At 37.1% G+C, this 21,932-nt stretch overlaps 2 protein-coding genes across 5 annotated transcripts in view; one reads left to right on the top strand and one right to left on the bottom strand.

Annotated features, from left to right (window-relative positions):
- The window catches only part of LRRC49 (leucine rich repeat containing 49), a 129,318-nt gene extending 128,537 nt beyond the window's left edge, over positions 1-781 (bottom strand). Inside the window, exon 1 of one of the 2 annotated variants that reach the window (XM_045530934.1) lies at positions 318-781. In XM_045530934.1, coding sequence (XP_045386890.1) covers positions 318-365 — 48 coding nt within the window. In that variant the 5' untranslated portion in view covers positions 366-781. The remainder of the gene's footprint in view (positions 1-317) is intronic. The other variant, XM_045530942.1, reaches the window with a different exon arrangement.
- On the top strand, positions 680-17,703 carry THAP10 (THAP domain containing 10). 3 transcript variants are annotated; one of them, XM_045530958.1, is made up of 4 exons: positions 680-1,409; positions 9,735-9,882; positions 9,993-10,133; positions 17,348-17,703. In XM_045530958.1, exons 1-4 carry the CDS (start codon positions 981-983, stop codon positions 17,377-17,379), a joined length of 750 nt encoding a protein of 249 aa, XP_045386914.1. In that variant the 5' UTR covers positions 680-980; the 3' UTR covers positions 17,380-17,703. The 3 variants fall into 3 exon arrangements, with proteins under 3 accessions (XP_045386914.1, XP_045386919.1, XP_045386908.1); XM_045530963.1 differs by lacking the exon at positions 17,348-17,703 and adding an exon at positions 13,271-13,303; XM_045530952.1 differs by lacking the exon at positions 17,348-17,703 and having other exon boundaries at positions 9,993-11,275.
- Positions 17,704-21,932: the final 4,229 nt, after the last annotated feature.

Raw genomic sequence — 21,932 nt, 5'->3', positions numbered from 1 at the left:
TTCTCAATTAAAAAAAGAAAAGAAAAAGGAATTGACTGGGTAAAGGAATTTAAATGAACCTGAGCCTTCCATTGCAAACCAGCTCCACCTTCTGGGGAGCCCAGATCCCGGACAAGACTTTAATACCCATCATACAATATTAAATACTCTCCAAGTGGCTTGTTCCAGCCCACGAACCCCAACCCTCGGTCAGACAATAGCTTGAGTAGACCCAGCGGTCCTGGTCCCAATAATACAGCCCACCACCTAGGACAAAGGCGCCAGTCAGAAAGGACGATATCAATGGGAAGAAAGGGAAAGTAGGAAGCCCAACTTACGTTGTTCGTAGCCCGGCCAGAAACAGAGCGGTATTTCCCGGGAATCATGGCAGGAGACAGTCCAGGATCTGTTAGATCTGCCTTCGAGGTGACGCTACAGCAGAGATTCAGAGACCGAAAGAGGTCATCTCCCAGGCAACCCGCTCAGGGTTACCATGGAAACTACCATTTCCGGTGTGGTCCTCTCCCAAATCGACAGGACAACACAGTCGTTATAGCCTCTGGTTGTAGTTTTGAGAGTCTAGTGCGTCAGCACTTCCTCGTTCTATTTTCCCGGCCTCATAAAAACAGCGGGAGTACTGGGAGGAGGATAAGACCGGGAAGAGGCTTGGCCACATCGGTGGCTGTGATAACGGACTTCCGGTCCGTTCCTCTTTACGGCCCACTTCCTCGTGGCCCGCGGGAAATTTGTATCCCAGTGCCTGTGTTCACCTGCTCTCGGGGTAACATTGCAGGAAGGACGAAGAGGAGGAAGATATCAAAGAACTCTCTCACTTGGGGCCCCAGTTCGACACTTCCGGTGACCAGAGGTAGGGAAAGAAACAGGCCCGAACCGGAGTCGACAAGTGAAGAGAGGACTTGCCTCGCCGAGGCTGCCGTGAGGAGCGTGCACGAGTGCAGAGGGCCCCGGACCCCGGCTCCCCATCATCGAAGGCGGCCGCCATGCCCGCCCGCTGCGTGGCCGCCCACTGCGGCAACACCACCAAATCTGGGAAGTCGCTGTTCCGCTTCCCCAAAGATCGGGCCGTGCGGCTGCTGTGGGACCGCTTTGTGCAGGGCTGCCGCGCCGACTGGTACGGGGGCAATGACCGCTCCGTCATCTGTTCTGACCACTTCGCCCCGGCCTGTTTTGACGTCTCTTCGGTTATCCAGAAGAACCTGCGCTTTTCCCAGCGCCTGAGGCTCGTGGCGGGCGCCGTGCCCACCCTGCACCGGGTGCCCGCCCCAGCACCTAAGGGGGAAGAAGAGGGAGACCTAGCGGGCGGCCCGGAAAAGGGTGGAAAGCTTCAGGCAGCCAGGCATTCTGGGGCTGCTCAGGGTCCAATCTCCTGTACACGCCTCCGGGCCGGGAAGAGGGCTGCGGTTTCACAGGTAAAGAGAGACCTAAGAGTCCACCGAGGGTCATGGAAGGACCCCTGGGCTGTGGCTAGGCTCCTCCACTTAGTGTCACCTTGGGGAAGGCACTTCACCTCCAAGGTTTCTGTTTTCTCACCTGCAAAATTAGGAGTTTGCTTTAAAAGTAATCTCCAAGGTCCCATTTAGCATTAACACTTTGGAATTAAGTGACTCAATTCCCTCTCCCTGCTCCTCCCCCAAAACCCACGCAAACACAGAGTCTTGTCCTTAAGAGTATTGAGTTGCCTTCACTTCTCCAGAATTTTTAAATAGAAAGGGTTTAATTTGAGCAAATCTCAAGAACTGGGGTACTTGAAACTGTGTTTGCAGAGTATTACATAAGCTTAAATTAAAAGTCAATTTAAATGTCAAAAATGATGTTGGGAAGGAAATGCGGAGCTACAGGTAAAGATGGGGCTTGCTAATAAACAATCCCTAACCCTAAGCTTCCTTTTGATACTAGCTGCCGTAAGTTAAATGTTCCTGGTGAGTTGAATTTTTCCTTCTTGCCCTCTCTGCCTGCTTTTCTAATCCTTATAAATATTAATTATACTTATTTTGCATCTGGTTACTACTACCGTCTTCCCCACTTCCCTTTTTAAAGACTTCCAGACCTTCTTTGAGGTAATCAAACTTCAGTCCTATCACCATTACATAGATTAAATTATGGCTCATAATTGGATCTAAAAGATGTTTATTTCTAGAGGTGGGAAGAGTTCACCAACAAGTCAAGTGACCTGTAATTGACATTTTGGCTTTGAATATACAGAGGTATTCATGGAATTTTAGAGCTGAAGGAAACCTTAGTGCTCATTTAGTCCAAAGCCACAATTTATGCATGAGGAAGATCATCCAGGAGGTTAGTATTAAATTCCTCAAGGGCCTGTAATCCTTACTCTAGATCCAATAATACTAACCTGCTTCCTCCATTGAGGTGAGTGCATAAGACCCTTTAATAGCATCCTGCAATTACTAGAATAAAGAAAAAATTATTAACACAATTAACATGTCCCTGCATGTCCCTTGAGTGCCACATCAGCCCTATCCAAGGCCACTGTCCCTGTTTCTCCCTGTGCACCAGTCATGCTGGTTTTTTCAGTTCTTGGACACACTATATTCCTAACTACCAACAAGACTTTGCTCAATTGTTCCATGTAATACCTTGGAATTATGCCTGTCCCATTCCACGTCATCACCAATTAAGTATTTTTCCTTTAAAAATCAGCTCAAACATCTTTCCCTTTGATCCCCTAGTTCCATACTTTTATTCTTCATATACTCCATTTGCTTCAATAGCACAGATTCTTCAACAGCACTCATCACAATTGTCATGAAATAATTGTGTAGTCTGCTTAATGCTTGTCTCACATTAGAATGTAAGCTCCCTAGGAGCAGGGATCATATATGACTTCTTCACCATTGTATTGCCAGTGCCTAGAACAATATTTTGCAAATTTAAGGAATTCAATAAATATTTGATGGAATGACGTGACTAAAAGAACAATTTTTGCATTATAATAGAATTTTTCTCTGCTAGTTTTCCTTCTCACCAAGCTGTATACCTGTCAAGACATCTACCCTTTCCTTGAACCATTTGTCCACCATCACTACCTATGCAAACTTTGCCCAAACATATAAATTACATCTATATATATAAATATGAAAATGTAGTAAGAGAGATAAATACTAAACATGTGCCACACACACTATTTTTCTTCCCCATAATTATACCACCTAATCAAAAATTGGGAAAAGAAAAACCAGGCTAGTGAAACAACCAAAGATTTTATAATACAGCAAAGGCTAATCATTAGGAAACATCCAGAATAGATGCCAAATCTATTTTCCAGTAAATGTATCCAGCCAACATTCCTAACAATCCATATTACATTAGTATACTTGCTGAGTTAGTAGGAAACTATGTGTGAGTTCTAATGATAGTCACTTTAAAAGTATATAGGGTAAAAAAAAGTTTATTTTGAGTTGATGACAATAAGTGTACAGCCTAATATTAGTAACATTACTAAGAAAGTTTGCTTGTGCCACTTCTGACTCCCTCGCCCACTCAATGTTTTTTTTCCCAATCCCAGGACCAAATGACTAAAAATCAAATTTCTAGTCATTCTACAACATTTATTGAGGAGCTATTGCAGATGCTATTCTGGGTACTTCGCGCGATATATAGATAAATATAAGTGTGACTGTTTCCTATCTTTGGAAGAGCCCACCTCCACAGAATGAAAGGGGCTCTGAGGACCACTATGCCCTGTCTGATATTTTGCCTCATAAAGCTATGATTATTGTTTTCCTTAACTGTTAATTCTACACCCTCTAAAAAAATCCAACTGAATTTTTGAACTGTTTAGTTGAAGTATAGCAAATATACAGAAAATTGAACTAATCTTAAGTGGAAAAGTCATTACATGGTCACAAACTGAACATGTATGACCACAATCCAGGTCAAAGAAATAGAACATTACTAACACCCCAGGAGTCCCTATATCATCCCAACCCCAGCCCTTCCCCTCTCCTCAAAGGTAACCAACTTTGCTTTTTGTGGTATTTCATATAAATGTAATAATACTGTAGGCATTCTTTGTGTCTGGCTTCTTTTGTTCAACATTGTATGTGTGAGATTCATCCATATTGTTGCATGTAACAGTAGTTTTCATCACTATACAGTATTCCATTCTCATGAATATACCAAAATTTGCTTATCCATCTACTACTGTTGAACATTTGGGTTGTTATGGGTTTGGGGCTATCGTAAGTAATACTGCCATTAACTTTATTGCACATGTCTTTTGGTTCACACATGCACACATTTCTGAGGGTACATATGTAGAAGTGTTGGGTCATAGTATTATATTAAACTTTAGTGGATAATACCAAATAGTTTTCTAAAATATTTGTACCAATTTACACTTCTACCAGCCGTGTGAGGATTTAAATAGTTCCACATTCTTGCTCACACTTGAGATTGCTAGTCTTTCACATCTGAGTCCATTTGCAGGGTGTATAGTGGTGTTATTACTTTGCATTCCCTGATTACTAATGAAATTAGTAAGGAAACACCTTTTCTAATGTTAATTGGACATTTGGATAACCTCTTTGGTGACATGCCAGTTTAAAGCTAGCCTGTTTTCCTGCGTTGTTTTGTTTTGTTTTGTTTCTGTTGGGTTATCTTTTTCTTGTTGATTTAGAATTCTTGATAGATTCTACCTTGTTCTTTGTCAGTTAAATGGTTTTATCTTCACCCACTGTGGGCTGCCTCTTTGTCTCTTGATCTACTGAAGTTCTTAATTCTGATGTAGTCCAGTTTACCAATCTTTTTATGCCTAATGCTTAAAAGATTCTACTTTGTTGTTTTATTTTTTACATTTAGATCTACAATCTATTCAGAATTAATTTTGTGTATGGTGTAAGGTAGGAGTTAAGTTTCATTTTTCCCCATATACATACCCTATTGACTCAGCATCTTTTATATCCTCATTGCTCTGTAGTGTCAATTTTGTCATAAATCAAGTGTCCGTATATGCATAAGTCTGTTTTCACATATTTTATTATGTTCCTTTTATCTATTTGCCTATCTTTGCATCATTATCACAGTGTCTTAATTACTTAGGCTTATATTAAGAATATTCAGTTGATTAATTCCTCTTGTTCATGTTCATGAATATCTTGGCTGTTTTGGGCTCTTTAAGATTCCATATACATTTTAGAATTAGTTCATCAATTTCCACAAATTACCTACTGAGACTTTGATTGGAACAGCATTGAATTTATCAGTGAATTGTGGGAAGAAATGGCATATTGACAATATCAGTTTCTTCTAATTCATGAACATATCCTCCCATTTGTTTGAGTTTTTAAATTTCTCTTAAAAACATTTTATGGCATTCTATGTAGAGGTCTTGTATATCTTTCATTAGATTTATTCCTAGGTATTTGATTTTGCTACTATAAATGGTATTTTAAATTTTATAATCTATAAGTATATGTTGATAAATTGATTTTTTGTTGAATGTGTATCCAGAAACCTTGTTAAACTCACTTATTAATTCCAATAACTTATAAATTCTTTTGAATTTTCTACATTTTCAAAAATATCATCTGAAAAGAGTTTTTGATGTTCATGCTTTTATTTCTTACTTTTCCTATAACACTAGCTAGAACTTCCAGTGCAGTATGGAGAACAGAAGAGGTGATGGGGAATCCTTTTCTCATTCCTAATTTCAGACAGAAAACCTTTAATATTTCTCCATTTGTATGATTTTTACTATAGTTATTTTTGTAGCTGCTCTCTGTCATAAAAAGAAATGTTCTTCTCTACTCCTAGTTCAAATCATAAATGTTGAATTTTATGAAATGATGTTTCTGAATCTATTAATGATCATATATTTTATTCTGTCAATGTAGTGAGTTACACTGCTTGGTTTTGAAATATAGAATCAAACTTACATGGCTAAAATACACCAAATTTGGTCAAAGTGTTTTATTCTTTTTTATATTGCTTAATTTGGTTTGCTAATATTTTATTTAGGATTTTTACATCTGTGTGCATGAGTGAAATTTGTCTATAGTTTTCTTTCTTAAAATGCCTTTCTCAGATTTTGGTATGAAGATTATGCCGACCAATTTGGAATTGTTCCTTCTTTTTTCATTCTCTGGAAATGTTTATATTAATATAAATTGGCATTATGTATTCACTAATAAATTTGGTATTAATATTGGTAGAATTCATGGATAAGACACCTAGTCCAGGAGTTTTTCTTGTGGAAAGATTTTTAATAGTGGATTCAATTTCAGTTTTTGTTTCTATGTTTAGCCATTTTGATAAATTTTATTTTTTTTAAATTTCAGAGTATTATGGGGGTATAAACGTTTTGGTTACATATAATGTTTTGCCCTGCCCAAGCCAGGGCTACAAGCATGACCTTCCCCCATACAGTGCGCTCCACATTCATTAGTTGTGAATTTGCCCACCTCCCCCACCCCCTCCCAACTGAGCAGCACCCAGTGAGTATTACTACCATGTGAGCACCTTAATATTGATCAGTTAGTACCAATTTCATGGGGAGTACATGTGGTGCTTGTTTTTCCATGCTTGTGATACCTCACTTTTAAGGATGGCCTCAAGCTCTATCCAGGATAATATAAGAGGTGCTAATTCACCATGGTTTTTTTTAGTTGAGTAGTAGTCCATGGTACCACATTTTATTAATTCACTCATGTATTGAAGGGCACATGGTTTGTTTCCACATCTTTGCAATTGTGAATTGTGCTGCCATAAATATTCGAGTGCAAATGTCTTTATTATAGAATGTCTTTTTTTCCTCTGGGTAGATGCCTAGTAGTGGGATTGCTGAATCAAATGGTATTTCTATTTTTAGTTCTTTGAGATATTGTATTTTTAAAAAAGTTCTGTTTCATCTAAATTTTTAAATATATTGATACAAAACTGTGATAATCTTTTAGTTTTTAAAATTCTGTATGATCTGTAGTAATTTTTGCTTCTTGAACAGCTTCACCAGATGGCTTATCAATTTTTATTAGTCTTTTCAGAGAACAAACTTTGCTTTGTTGATCTTCTGTCTGGTATTTTTTTTCTTTTATTTCTATTATTATTCCCTTCTCTCTACTTTTTAAAATTTTATTTCCTGTTCTTTCTTTAACTTCTTGAGAAGTTAATCATTGATTTAAAGGATTTTCATGGTAAGTGGTAGATGAGGCAGCTAAGTTTCACGTGCTTATTTCCCACATGTAGAATTTAGTAGAGTGGTGTTGATCAAGGAGAAACTGGCTCTTGAAATGGAGATATGTTAGAAATATCTTGTGGAATATTTTTGTGTGTGATGTTAAAAATCCCAATCTAAATTAATCAAGCCTAGTTAATTTTTCTATATTAATATGTGCATTGAAGACTATAAATTCCCATCTAAGCATGGCTTTACTGAATCCCACAAGTTTTAGATATGGCCCATTTTTATTATTATTTAGTATAAAATATTTTCTAATTTCTATTGTGATTGTATATTTTATTCATGGGTTATTTAGAAGTATAGTTTTAAGTTTCCAGACATATGGGCATTTTGTAGTTATATTTTTATAATAGATTTCTAGATCAATTACGCTGTTGCTAGAGAAAATACAATAGATGGACTTAATCTTTTGAAATTTGTTGAGACTTAGACCCAACATAGTCAGTTTTTTAAATGTTCCATATGTACTTAAATGCACGTTATACAGTTGGATACAGTGTTCCATATATGTCTATTACTCATGTTTAAATTTCCTATATCCTTACGGAATTTTTGTCTACTTATTTGATTAATTATGGAGAAAGTTGTGTTACAATCTTACACTGTGATTTTGAATTTACATATATAATCTTATAACAATTTTTGTGGTATATATTTTGAAGCTATGTTATTAGGTATATAGTGCTAATATAGCAACACCAGCTTTCTTAAGTTAGTGTTTGCATAGTACATCTTTTTCCATCCTTTTACTTTCAGTCTTTCTTTGTCCTCAAGAGTTTAGTCATTCATTACTAAACTCTTATGTTTACTCCTTTAAAGGGAATGTATCTTTTTCCCCTCTAGCTGTTGCCGTTTATATTCTTCCCTTTGTTTTCCAGTTTTACTGTAATGTGTATAGGTTTGGTTTCCTTTGTTTTTATTTTGCTAAATAAAAAGGGTTCATAGTACTTTTGTAAAACCATGCCTTAATACCATTTTGATAAATTCTTAGCTCTTATTTGTTCAAGTATTGCTTCTGCCCCATTTTACCTTTTCATCTTATCCACTCTGTCTCTTATGAACTTTTCTATATTTTGCATTTTCCTTTTGTCTTTTTCTGTCTCATTCTAGCTTTTTTTTTTTTGACTCATGTTCCAGCAGATTAATACATACCTGGAAATTCTGCTTCTAAGCTTTTAATCTGAAGAAGCAATCAGATATGTACACAGAAGATTTATGTTCAAATATTTCTAGTAATATGGATTTTTAAAATTAAATTATAGTGTATCTGTATAATAGATTCCTATGCAGCCATAAAAATTAATATGCAGAATATTTAATAACATAGAAACATATGTTAAGGGAGGAAACTAGGTTATAAAACATACTGTATACTCCCAATTTTTATAAACTACAAAGACAAACACATTAAAATATAAATTTTTAGTTATAGATTAAAATGTAAATTTTTAGTTATAGATTATTAAATTATGATAATTTTGAAATTATGTTAGTTTCTTTTTGCTTCTCTGTATGGTGGAAATTTTTCATAGTGAAAAATATACTGTTATAAAGGGAACAAAAGTTATTTTTTAAACCCTGATTAAATTCCTAAAACTCCATTTTATCAGAGATACATCTTTTTTTGTAAAGAAGTATGTACTTATTCTGGACTTTTATAATGCTTGGCTTAGAAGTAGATGTGGCTAGTAAAAATTGGTCATGATTTTGTAAAAACAAATAAAGATAAGCCCTTTAAATTTTTATTTAAAACCTCAATAATGTTAGGTATAATTATTCATGTTGCAAAGGGACTCTTCACAAGAATTTCTTCACAAAGTTTCTTTAATAGCCCATGATACAGCAACCAAAGATGCCTACTAAATATTTTTTCAGTGGTCTGAAGGCAGTTGCTACTACCACAGCTGTAGGTAAAATTGCTGAACACTTTAATTTTTCTCTATCGCTTCTTATTTTCTCTTCCCTTAGGCCCTCTTACCTTTTCTAGGTATCTTTTAGCCTCTTCCACATAATCTCTAGGTACCCAGTCTTATGTCACTTTCAACCCTCCTCCTTTCTACTTCTTACCCTTATTACCCCACAAATCAGAATTTCCATTTCGCAGTGTAATTTTTCTCAGGAAAGTATTACAGCCACTCATATTATCTTACTAAAGTAGCTCTCCATAAAGTATAAAGGATTGATGATTAGGTTTTCTAGAATAATATTGCTGCTAAGATATCCAGTAATTTAAAACTAGTAGTATTATCTCTTCTAGCCATTGATTTAAGGGGAAAAAATGAGTTAGTTGTAAGCAGATAACCTATATATTTCTGCTTGACTAGAATTTATGATTTATAAGTAGTAAAGAACAATGTGGCAGAGTTCATAGAACCTTGCACTATGGATCCAGCTTGCCTAGGTTGGAATTTCAGCCTTACTAATATATGACCTTGAAAAGTACTAGCTATATACTCTTACTACTTGTAACTTTTGAAAGATGAAACTCTATAAAGTAGACTTACCTTGTACGTAATTCTCCTCTGATTTATATTTTTAGATTGCATGTGAAAATGAAGTTATACAAACACAAGTCCATGCTGGTAATGTACCTAATGATGTCACTTCAGTACCTACTCACTGTGAAGAAGGCCCAGTGCATAAAAGTACACAAATTTCTCTGAAAAGGCCCCCTCACCGTAGTGTGGGTATGTTTTGACTCTTCAGTTGATCGATCAATTGAACTGATCTTTTGTATATTAAAGATATATGAAAAGCAAAGCCTAACTCATAGGTATTTGTGCTTATTCTCTTTCAGGTATTCAGGCCAAAGTGAAAGTGTTAGGAAAACGACTGTGTAATGCAACTACTCAGACAGATGAATTGTGGTCTAGAACTTCCTCTCTCTTTGACATTGACTCCAGTGATTCAGAAACAGATACAGACTGGGATATCAAGAGTGAGCAGAGTGATTTGTCTTATATAGCTGTACAGGTGAAAGAAGAGACATGTTAAAAACACAACATCAAATGCTTTGATGTGCTATAGATTTTGAAATCTTTACTTACGTAATTATCTCTTTGCTATTATAAATATTTCACTTCAGGATAATTTGACAGTTGAGTATCAGCAAAATTTGTTTAGCTCTAAGGCAAAAATTTGCCTACTTGCCAAGATAATGAAAGTAATCCCTGTCCACAAACCTCCTTACCCACTTACTTTCACCTTTTTTTTTCTTTTTACCTCTTTGATGGAAATCAGGTTATAAAACAAAATCATAGTAGCAACAACATTTCGTGATCAAAAGTAAGCATTGAATATTTAAGCTTAGTTGAGAAGCAATGCTTCTATGGGACTTCTTTGACATTCACCAGTTAGAATGTCACTATTCTTCTAAATAATTTGAAGGTAAAGAGCAATGACAGTGAGCACAGCCAAGCCTGATAGCTTTAAATGATTTGGGAGTGAAGATATGTTATTTATTTGTTTGTCCATTTGTAATACTATGAGATTTATGGATCAGTCCCTGTAAACATTTCTGGTGAAGGTAAAGCTCTTACAGAAAATTTTCAAAGGGAATCAGTTTAGAGATAGAGTTTCACATACTTAGATTACTTTGTTAACGAAATCTATTTGCCTCAGTTCCTACTGCAACAAATTAGTTATCTTGATTAATTTAGAGTGGAATTATTAACATCATGCAAAAAAAAAGTATTACATTTCTAACATATTCATTCCCATTGTAGGAGATGGTTTTTCTTTTATCAGCACCTCTCTGTTGAATTCTACATGTGGGAAATAAGTATGCAAAATTAGCTGCCCATCTGCCATTCACCAGGAAAATTTCTATGGCAGTCTTGTACCATGAAGTTAATTGTTAAAATAGTTTCTGAGAAACTTATTATAACTCTGATCTTCTGTTGAGTATAATAAAAGTAAATATCCATTTTATACCTCACATGTCCTGTTAGTTCTGCATGATTAGAAGAACCTGCATGCATTTTATCCTAGAAGGTTTAAATAATACACCAAAGTGATTGTCTTCTAAAGATAATTTTATGTCTGAGTTCATTTGAGTAGTGTAATTTTAATTTTAAGGAAAAGAATCATAAAGTATAGGAGTTGTGAGCCTGAACAATGCTTGTGTAACACATAGCATTATTATTATTATTATTGTTCTTGCTGCTTTGGCTTGAATTTGAGATGACTATTTTATGTTTTAAGAGAGCATTATGTTTTAAAGTTAAGCATATAGATCTTCTGAAGCTAAATATTGTCAATAAGTACCTATTGTGCTTTGAGCTTAGAAACAACCCATCTCCTTCATTCGAACCGTTATGAATGTTACATGTCCATTCATCCCCAAATTTCACTCCTATGAGTCTACTTCATTTCTACATGTTAAACAACTTTGACAGCCATATGAGTACTTTTCTGCTATGCACTTAGTTTTTTTCTCCCACCAATTAAGAATTTATACTTGGTTTGTTGATTCACATGATTTTACAATATATTATGTAATGTTTCACTGCCATATACAGTGAAATGAAATACTGGTTTTATTTTAAATGACATGTAAGGAATTTATAGTTTCTATAATACCATTTAATATTTGCATAAATATTTTTAATTATCTTCATATATTTTGTTGCCAGTTGATAGGGAAAAAGTTAGATTTACCTCAACATTCCCCATATCATTCTTCATTTATTTATTCAATAAGTACTTATTAAGCATCTACTCTGTGCCGGACAACTGTTCTAGACACTAAGGATACACTGGTGACAAGACAGACAAAGATTCTGCCCTCTTGACACTTACCTTTTAGTAGGGGAGCCAGGTAATAAACAAGGAAATGAATGAATAATTTCAGATAGTGATTAGTGCTTTGAAGAAAATAGAGTAGCATAACATGTTCAAGCATAATTGGGGTGGAAGGAGAAGTTTGCTGAAGAGCTCTTTTACTTACTTATTTTTATTTTTTTAATTTTTATTTTATTTTATTTTATTTTTTTTGAGACAAAGTCTCACTCTGTTGTCCAGGCTAGAGTGCCGTGGCATCAGCCTAGCTCACAGCAACCTCAAACTCCTGGGCTCAAGCAATCCTCCTGCCTCAGCCTCCTGAGTAGCTGGGACAACAGGTGCATGCCACCACACCCGGCTAATTTTTTTTTCTATTTTTAGTTGCCTGCCTAATTTTTTCTATTTTTAGTAGAGATGGGATCTTGCTCTTGCTCAGGCTGGTCTTGAACTCCTGACCTCAAACAATCCTCCCACCTCGGCCTCCCAGAGTGCTAGGATTACAAGCGTGAGCCACTGCATCCAGCCTATTTTTATTTTAGAGATGAGGGTCTTGCTATGTTGCCCAGGCTGGTCTTGAACTCCTGGCCTCAGTGATCCTCCTGCCTCAGTCTGCCAAAGTGCTGGGATTACAGACATGAACCACCACACCTGGTTTGAGGAGCTCTTTTAGGTAGGGTAATCAGAATAGGCCTCTGTGAGGAGAGTATATGATCAGAGACCTGGATGATCAGAAGGAACAACCATGTAATGATCGGAGGAAAGAGCATTCCATATGATAGGTACAGCAAGTGCTCTGGTATGTTTGAGCAACAGCAAGAAGACTAGGGTGGCTGGAGACAATGAAATAGTCAGGGAATTATAATATTGAAGTGATATGTAGGACCAGACCATGCTAAGGTATTAGAGGCTACAATCAGGAATTTTTAATTTATTTTAGGCTTAAATTCTATTTTAAATGTATTCTGATGGTTTAATTATTTGCCAATATTTATTTCTTAAACTTAGTTGGATACACATGAAGAATGATTGTACTTTAGGTGAGAGAAGAGAGTCACATCGAGTATGTGAATGTAAAGTTTATTCAGTCGAAAATATTCATCTACTGGGATTCTGGAAAGCTTCAGTCTTACTGGTCTGAGGAATCAGTGGTAAGAATTCAGGGCTTCCAGAGTGAAAGGTGATGGGGCAAGTCACGGAAAAGAGTAAGCCAGAGGGGACAGGGCCCAAAATCTGCTTATATACTCCACCCTATCTCTGACTAATCACTGAGTGATGCCTGTGTTGTGACCACAGGGGGACCAACATAAAGCAACAGCTGGAAGCATTAGCTTAGCCACTACCCATCTCAGTGGAAATGAAGTTTGGAGTTTGAGTCCAGCTGTTGGAACAAAATTCAGCTGCTTTGGAAGAAGATAGCAGAATTTGTCATCCAAAATGTCTAGTATATAATTTAAAATTATTAGTCATGTGCAGAAATTGGAAAGTGTGACCTGTAATCATGACAAAAAAGAATCAATAGAAACTGACCCCAAGAGGACCAGAAGTTGGAGTTAGCAGATAAGAACTTGAAAGCAGCTGTTATAAATACGTTCCAAGAGGAAAATAGAGTAATAATGAATGAAGAGATGGGAGGAATCTCAGCAAAGAAACTGAAACCAAAGAAAAGAACCAAATGGAAATTCTAAAACTGAAAACAGATAAGCTATCAAAATTGGCACAAGAAGAAACAGAAAATCTGAGTAGTCCTATTTCTATTAAAGGGATTGAATTTGCAATTGTAATCCTTTCCACAAAGAAAACTCTAGGCCCAGATGACTTCACTTATATATTTGATTAAACATATAAGAAAGATCTTACACAAGCTCTTTCAAGAAAAAAGGACTAGGGAACACTTTGATGAGTTCAGCATTACCCTATTACCAAAACTAGGCAAAGACATTTTAAGAAAAGAGATTGCAAGCCAATATCCCTGTGAACATAGATGTGAAAGCAAACATCCTGGAATATATTATAGAAGTAATATATCACATCCAAGTACAGTTTAGCTCAGCATTACAAGATTGATTTCACATTCAAAAACCAATCAATGTAATACACCACATTGAGAATAAAGTAGAAAAATCATTCCGTGTCATTAGATTTTGAAAGAACATTTTACAAAAGTCAACATCCATGCGTGATAAAACTTACCAGCAAACTAAGAATAGAAAGGAATTTACTTGACCTAATAGCAACCATGAAGTATATACCAATAATATTACAGTTAATGTTCCCTTGAAAGCTTTATCCCTGAGACCAGGAACAAGGTAAGGATGTTGACTCTTGAATACTTCCATTCAACATATTGAAGATCCTAGTCAGTGCAATAATGGAGAAAAAAAAAAAAAGGAAAGAAGGAAGGAAGGAAAAGAAAATGCATCAGTGTTCAAAGGAAGAAATAAAGTCTCTTTTTATAGGTGATATGATCATGTACATAGAAACACCTAAGAAATGTAAAAAAAAAAAAAAAAAAAGCCTACTAGAACCAGTAAGTGGATTTAGCAAGGTCAACATACAAAAATCAACTTTATTTCTATATGATGAACAATTGGAAAGTGAAATAACTTCATTTACAACATGGAAAAAGCAAAGGATTTAAAATAACTAAGTATCGGAGAGAGAAAGAGCAATTAGAACTTTTATACATTGCTGGTGGGAACATAAAATGTTACAACCACTTTGGAAAACAGTTTGGCAAACTTCGGTAAAAATAACATACCCATATCATTAAATCAAGCAATCCCACTCCTAGGTATTTGCCCAAGAGAAAATATATGTCTACACAAACACTTTTACACAAATGCTCATAGGTTCCAAAACCTGAAAACAACTGTCCACCAACAGGAGAGTTGATAAGCAAATTGTTTATATCCATACAACAAAATTCCCTTGGATATAAAATAGAACAAACGTATACATAACTACATGGATGAATTTTGAAAACATTATGGTAAGTAAAAAAATTCACTCAAATAAAAGTACATATTCTACAATTCCATTTGTATAAAATTCTAGAGAAGAGAAATCTTATCTATAGTAACAGAAAATCAGTGGTTGCCTAAGACTGGGGCAGGGAAACACTCTCTGCAAAAGTACATAAGAAAACGTTTGGGGATGATGGAATGTTTTATATCCTGATATGACGAGGATCACACATTGATATATACATTGTAGTTGTATGTAAATTATAACTATATAAAGTTGATTAAAGAAAAGGCAATACATAACCAATTGCCCAAATGACTAGTTCAAACAATAAATTCTACACTTTTTTAAGGTAGGCTTCACCAAATAGTTAAAATTGTAATGGCCCTTTAAGGAGAGATAGGATATAAAATATGCTTTGAAAACAAGTAAACAAAAACAAAAGAAAAAAGAACTGAAGGCAAATAAAAAGTCAACCCAGGCATGAATGCATAAAAGGCAAAGGATGAGTGAGCTAGAAGGACAGTGGCATGATTAGATTGAAGGCAGAAATTTCAAGGGAGTTCTGAGAGATTCAGACAGAAGGTCAGAATGTTGCCAGAACAAGGAGATCAGTCTTTAAGCTGTGGGCATTGAATGAACTTTTGAGATTTTTGAGCAGGAAAGTATGTTAGGCAAATGACTCTGGAGCATAGTGCAGGAAGAATTGGAAAGGAGAGAATTTGTCAGAGTTAAGATGACATGACATGCTTTTGTAATAGTCCTGGCTTGTGAAGATAAAAAATTGACCTAGAGTGAGGAAAGAAAAAAAAAAATGGAGGCACTATTGAGAAGGAAGAATTGACTGGACATTATGATTAATTTAGACACTGGATTTGTGAACAAGGAATGAGTAAACAGTGACTGAGTTTTCCAGCGTGGGTAACAAAAAATGGCAGTATCATTAGTAGACACAATAGGGTCTGAGAAACCCACCCTGACCCTATCCATTTCCCTCTCTTAAGACTGGATGAAATGTCATTGCATACTACTGAAACATGTCATGCTTAGCCCATCATAGCATTCATTTATCACCTTGTGTTGTAAATAACTTTTCACCAATCTCCCTCATGGACTCTGTACAACCTGAAGGCGAAGGCTAACTCTCACTAGTATTCCTATGTGCCAGGCACTGCTCGAAGGACCTAAGCAGTTTCCATATGTTCTTCACACATAGTAAAGGCTTATAAGTATCTGCTAAATGAATACTAACGTTGAGTTGGAGAGGATAATGGAATAGAAAAGCAGATGTGTTTCTCAGGCAATTTGAGTGGTGAGGCACAGAGATGGAGTCTGTGGAGGCATTTACATAAAAGTGATAGTTGAAACCATGATGTAGGATCCCTAAAGGAGAGCTTGTAAACCTGTTGTGGCACTTAATGTCTTCATTATCTATCTGGCACAATTGCTCCAAAATGGGAAGCAGGAGAGAACAAGAAAATGCGCACAAGCCTGCATTCTCCATTAATTGAATTAACAGCTTCAGAATGTTCAAGAGTTTGCTCTGCAGATAATCAGCTCAAAAAAAACGCCAAACTGTGTGGCATTTGATGCTTGCATCCTCCCTTTCTGTATGAAGAATAATGAAGCAGTGACATGAAAGTGGAAGAAAAAATTCTAGGGACTTGGCAACAGCCTGGATGCTCCCTTCACCCTGGCTGAATACGGAAGTTTGAATCTAGGCGCCCCCACTTATCCGCTATATGATCTTAGACTAGTTATGCTTCATCTCTCTGGGCCTAAGTCTGCTTCTTTGTAAAATTGTGACTTTGGTACCTACATCATATTTTTGTTGAGAGGATTAAATGAGTTACATTATGCAAAACCCTTAGAACAGTGCCTGGCACATGGTAAGTGTTCCATAACACTTAGTTAGAGGTGGGAAAGTATAGTTAACCACTAGTATGGAAAAAGAGCATGGACTTTGTAGCCCACTACCTGGGCTTCAATTCTGGCTCTGCCACTTGCTTACAGGTTCCTTTACCTTCCTGTGCCCTGTTTCCTCATCTATAAAGTAGGGATGTTATTAGTGCCTCTATCACAGGTTTGTCATGAAAATCAAATGAATGCTAACCACTTAGAACTGCTCCTGGCACATAGTAAACATCATGTGAGTGTAGTTATAATCACTATCAAGCTCTTACCTGTATATTGTGATTCTGAAGCCTGTCTTCAGTTATATCGAGTCTCCTTAGTGGCCTCTAATTTTCAGTCACTGGTTAGTACACTGGATGTTTTCTACTAAATTCACGGAGACACTAGATGGGGTTGCTGAGCTAAAACACCTAAGAACTGGGCAGCCAAATCAGAATTTTGGAGCTGAATGGAATTTCAGGGAGGATCTAGTTGATGCTTTTTCTTTTGCAGATGAAGAAACTGAAGATCAGAAAAGTTACTGATGCAATCCCCGCCTGCAATTGTTCAGCAGTCCAGTCTCTCCATTTCTGGCAAACCCAATCCCACTCTTCATCAGAAATGATTGAACAGTGAAGCTGCATGTGCTTGCAAGTCTCTAGAATCATTTGCTCAAACTCAGATGATCCTGGAAGCTCCACAGGGGCAGCAGGAGCAAGCTGCTATTATTCACCGACTGCTCTGTCTACAATACCTGGTATACAGTAGGTGCTCAGTTAATGTTTGTTGAATGAATGGTAGGCACCTATCATGTTATTAAAGCTCCAGACATTGCAAATCTTCCTCAGTACTTGTTCTCTGAAGGGGATCACTCCTAACATGGACTCATTCGCTTCATGTATATGTCAGTCCTTTTCTTTCTCTAGCTTCCCTGAAGATGTTAGAGCTGGAAAAATCCTCTGGTCAAAATGCCTCATTTTGTCAGTGAGATAATTAGATGAGATGATTTGTCCACATTCACATAACTGGTTAGTGGCAGAGCTGAGTTTAGAATTTTCCCTAGCTTATCATCTTAAAAAAAAAAAATCAAACTGCTTCAGGAGACTGTCAAACTTTTTCCATCTGCCCTTTAAATGTTCCCTAACCTTTCCTGCAGATCATATTCTCCAGCTTGTTATTAAACTATCAATTTGATTGCTTCTCTCTGGGAGCAGGCTTGCCATTCACATCCTTCCTGTTCCTGATCCCAGGTCAGACAATGAATCTGCCCTACCATTGCTACCCACCCTTTGCACCTCCTGGCTCTTAATCCCTGCCCTTGAGAAGAAAAAGTAGGTCCTCTTTCCCACCTGAACCAGCAGGGATGGGTTTGCAGGTATTCCAAGGACATTGTCCCTGCCTGGTTGGATTCAGAACAGAAGGATCCCAGACATTCAGGACACTTCCAGGATCATTCCAAGATGGTGTTTGCAGTTCTATTCAGAGCCTAAAAGAGTTATACTGGGCTCTGAGGTAAAATAATCCAAGGGAATCTCTAAACAGAGGATTCCCTAGCTGGACTGAATGACATTCAGACACTGTTTGCTAACATCACCCAGGAAACGCAGAGTTTCTACAGTCAAGGATTGCACGCTTGATATCCCAATCCTTTCTCTACAGTTCCACATACCTACTGATTTATTTCTTTACTAACCCTACTATCTAGTTGTGATAGGTTGTAAAAATGGCCAAAAAATTCTTCCACTCCCATTGACAGGTAAAATCTATTTCTCCACTCCTTGACTTTGGGACTGGTCATGTGACTTGCGTTAGCCAATAGGACTTTAGCAAAGGTGATACAAACTGAGGCTTTAAAAGTGCTAGAGCACTGGGCTTGTCCTCCTGCTGTGCTTGGAACGCCAGGACTAACATGTGGATGAGCCCAAGCTAGCCTGATAATGATGAGAGTCCATGTGGAGAAGCAGCCGGCCCCTTCCAAGGAGCCTTCCAGCTGCCAGACACGTGAGAGAGGCCATCCTAGATCACCTGGCCGTTTCCTACATGCCCACTGAGAAGCACAAGTAAGCCCAGCGGATCAGTGAAGCCTGCCCCTGAAACTGTGAGAGGAATTAACAGTTGTGTTGTAGGCCATTAAATTGTGGGGTAGATTGTTATGCAGCCAACACGGACCTGATATACCAGTGATAAAGACTCCCTAAGGGAACGGCAATCACTATTTTCCTGTTCCTGCCTCATGGTGACCCTCATCTTTCTATTCTTCTATCATAATAGCTTTATTTAGTAATTTTGCAGAGTAGACTTGTTATATAAAATTGGGTCAGCTGCAGGTATAGACTTAAATTACCTCTGTTTGGCAATCCATCTTTATGTTGAATTTATAATATATTTTGAGCCAGAGTCATTTCTCTCACAGGTCTTGGAATTTCTTAGGGAAAAAAAGGTCCTCTTTCTCTCCAGGCACTCCATGGCTTTGTATCCAAATCACTCTCCTCAATGGATGTGATAGCTTTCTTAGATACTACTCATGGAACTTCTCTGGTCTAAGTTTCCTCCTTTTTAAAAGTGAATAGTTTTCTCCTTGAGAATTGTCTGTTCCGTTTAGAGTACATACACTTTTGGGAACCCTAAAGTGCATCACAACTTTATCTTCGACATCAGCCCAAGTTTCTAAACCGCAATTCTGGGTCCCCAAACTGAACCCCTTGGGAAGTTACTTCCAAGCACTTATCCCCCAGGTTCATCTTTTAGCACCAATACGGACTTTTTTTTTCACTCATTCAACAACCTGAGCATAAGACTGAGCATGGCAGAATTAGTCCCTTCCCTCAAATATCTTACAGCATATCTAAAAATTTTTAAAACAAATTGCAACGATTTTTAGTTAGACTTTGACTCCCAGTGAGGAATAAATTAAGATGATGACCTTGAGAGGGAAAAGCATTACATAATGGGCTTATTCCAAATAGTCCTGTCCTAAACTGTATCACTCTTTGGTATTGATACAACTTCACATGAACCTGAAATGTCACCAAAAAGTGGTAGCCAAATATACTGCATTCACTCATATTTCTAAAAATGGTAAACCACAGCTGAGCTAGTGTGATATTGCGGCAGTATTTTTATGACAGTGTGGGCTGCTCTGTAGCAGTCCCTCCCAATTCAATTTGCTGATGAGTCATCCATTCCAATCTTCATGTCTATAAATCAATGGAGAAAACTACACTCTACATCTTTTATTCTGCATCAGGCTTTGCTGTTGTTAGCTCAGTACGGGAAAATAATTTTGCATTGACATATTCCAAATTTAAAGAAACTGTCCCCTGGATTTTGTACCACACTAAAAGAAAGCAAAGAAAACCTCTCCATTTCTGAAGCTCTGAGTGTCAAAAATAAGAGGGTCTGGAGGTGGGGAGCTAGTAACCAAGTAGGAATCATTTCCACTGAATTAATTATTTTTTCAGCTGCAGCTCACTGTTTTAATTTTAATAATTTCCTGTTAATAAAATAAGAAATACATTCAGTGTGGGAGACTAAGAAAAAACAAACATGTACAAATAAATAAAAGTCGCCTGTGAATTTGGGACATAATTATAAGGAAGAGAAACTTACTCTCATTAGCTCAAAGCAAAAAGGGAGATTATTGGAAGCATAACAGGGACAAAGGTATTACAGTTTAATATCTATAATCTTTCCCCATCCCCTGCTTTTTAAGAAGGATTTGTGCGTGTATGCATGAGTTCCTGCGTGTATGTGCTGCTTAGTTACTGAGCCCGTATGGTACCGACGGTAATAACCGACAAAGCAGCAGCTCTACTGTAGCCTCCTCTGCTTGTACACAGCCTGAGACGGCCACCAGCCCTGCTTACACATATGTACCCACAGCTAGCTAACCACAGATTCTGGGTTTAACGATCCAATTTTTGATAGACAGTCTCTGATGGGTTCACCTTGGGTCAGATGTCCACACAGAGGCCAATCACCTACCAAAGGAAGGGTGGGACCACTTGGTTCATACATGGTAGCCTAAAAATCCCCTTTTGGGGAGGACGTTATGGAGTAGGGAGGCTATGTGTGGGACAGATTATTTTAGAAATTAGGTAGGGAAGAAATGACAGGCATCTATAGTGCAAATACAATACCATCCAGAAATCATCACTGTTAACATTTTCGTGTGTTTCCTTAGTTGATATGCTGTTTATAGCAGTATATATGCATTATATAGTTGATATACTATATATGTAGCTCTGTGTTCTGGACTTTTCATTTAGTAACATATCACAAGCATTTCCTCTTATCATTAAAAATTTTCCCTAAATACTTTGAACGTGGCATAATAATCCATTTACAGATATTATTATAATTTATAAACTGTTGGATATTCATGTGATTTCCAAATGTTTACCGTTTTATATAACACTGCAATAGATGTTTCTATACCTTAATCTATGTGCATACTTCTGATTATTTCCTTAGAGATACCTAGAAGTGGGTTTTACTAGATCAATGCCTATAGTTATTTACTGCCAATTTGTTTTCTAGCAAGTTTTTACCAACATGTACTCCCATCAGCAATGATTAAGTGTGGTAATCCCATTTTAACATCAGCTTTTACCTATTTAGAAGAACAGTGCAAAACATGAACCTGAACATTACTACTGTAAATAGTTTTTGCCACTCCCATATATATTGTATAATTGATTGCTCACCTGGGCCGACCAAAGTTTAAAGCCGAGATTGTCCTGGTCTCCAGACCAGCAGCATCAGCATCACCTGGAACTTGTTAGAAATGCAAATTCTCAGGCTCTACCCTAGGCCTACTGAATCACAAACTCTGGGGATAGGAGCTAGCAATCTGAGTTTTAACAAGCCCTCTGGGTGATTCTGATGCACACTCAAATTTGAGAACCACCAGCCCTCACAGTGTTTCCCTGAATTTTGAGTGCCCAAATACCATTTTCTGGGCCCTGACCACATATAAGGAACAGTGTAATATACCATAAAAGTAATGGGTTTTAGTTTAGAAGGCCTGATTTTTAAGAACTGGATGACTCCCTACTGGGTATGCATTCAAATGCATGTAATAATGACTTATTACACT

The sequence above is a fragment of the Lemur catta genome, chromosome 1, assembly GCF_020740605.2.
Source record: "Lemur catta isolate mLemCat1 chromosome 1, mLemCat1.pri, whole genome shotgun sequence".
Lineage (NCBI taxonomy): Eukaryota > Metazoa > Chordata > Mammalia > Primates > Lemuridae > Lemur > Lemur catta.
This window is presented reverse-complemented; position numbering and strand designations above follow the sequence as displayed.

Excerpts from the sequence above, each read along its gene's own strand:
- THAP10 (XM_045530952.1), top strand. The coding sequence starts at position 981 with ATGCCCGCCCGCTGCGTGGCCGCCCACTGCGGCAACACCACCAAATCT. Across the intron at positions 1,410-9,734 it reads AGAGGGCTGCGGTTTCACAG|ATTGCATGTGAAAATGAAGT; the intron begins GTAAAGAGAGAC and ends TTATATTTTTAG. Across the intron at positions 9,883-9,992 it reads GCCCCCTCACCGTAGTGTGG|GTATTCAGGCCAAAGTGAAA; the intron begins GTATGTTTTGAC and ends ATTCTCTTTCAG.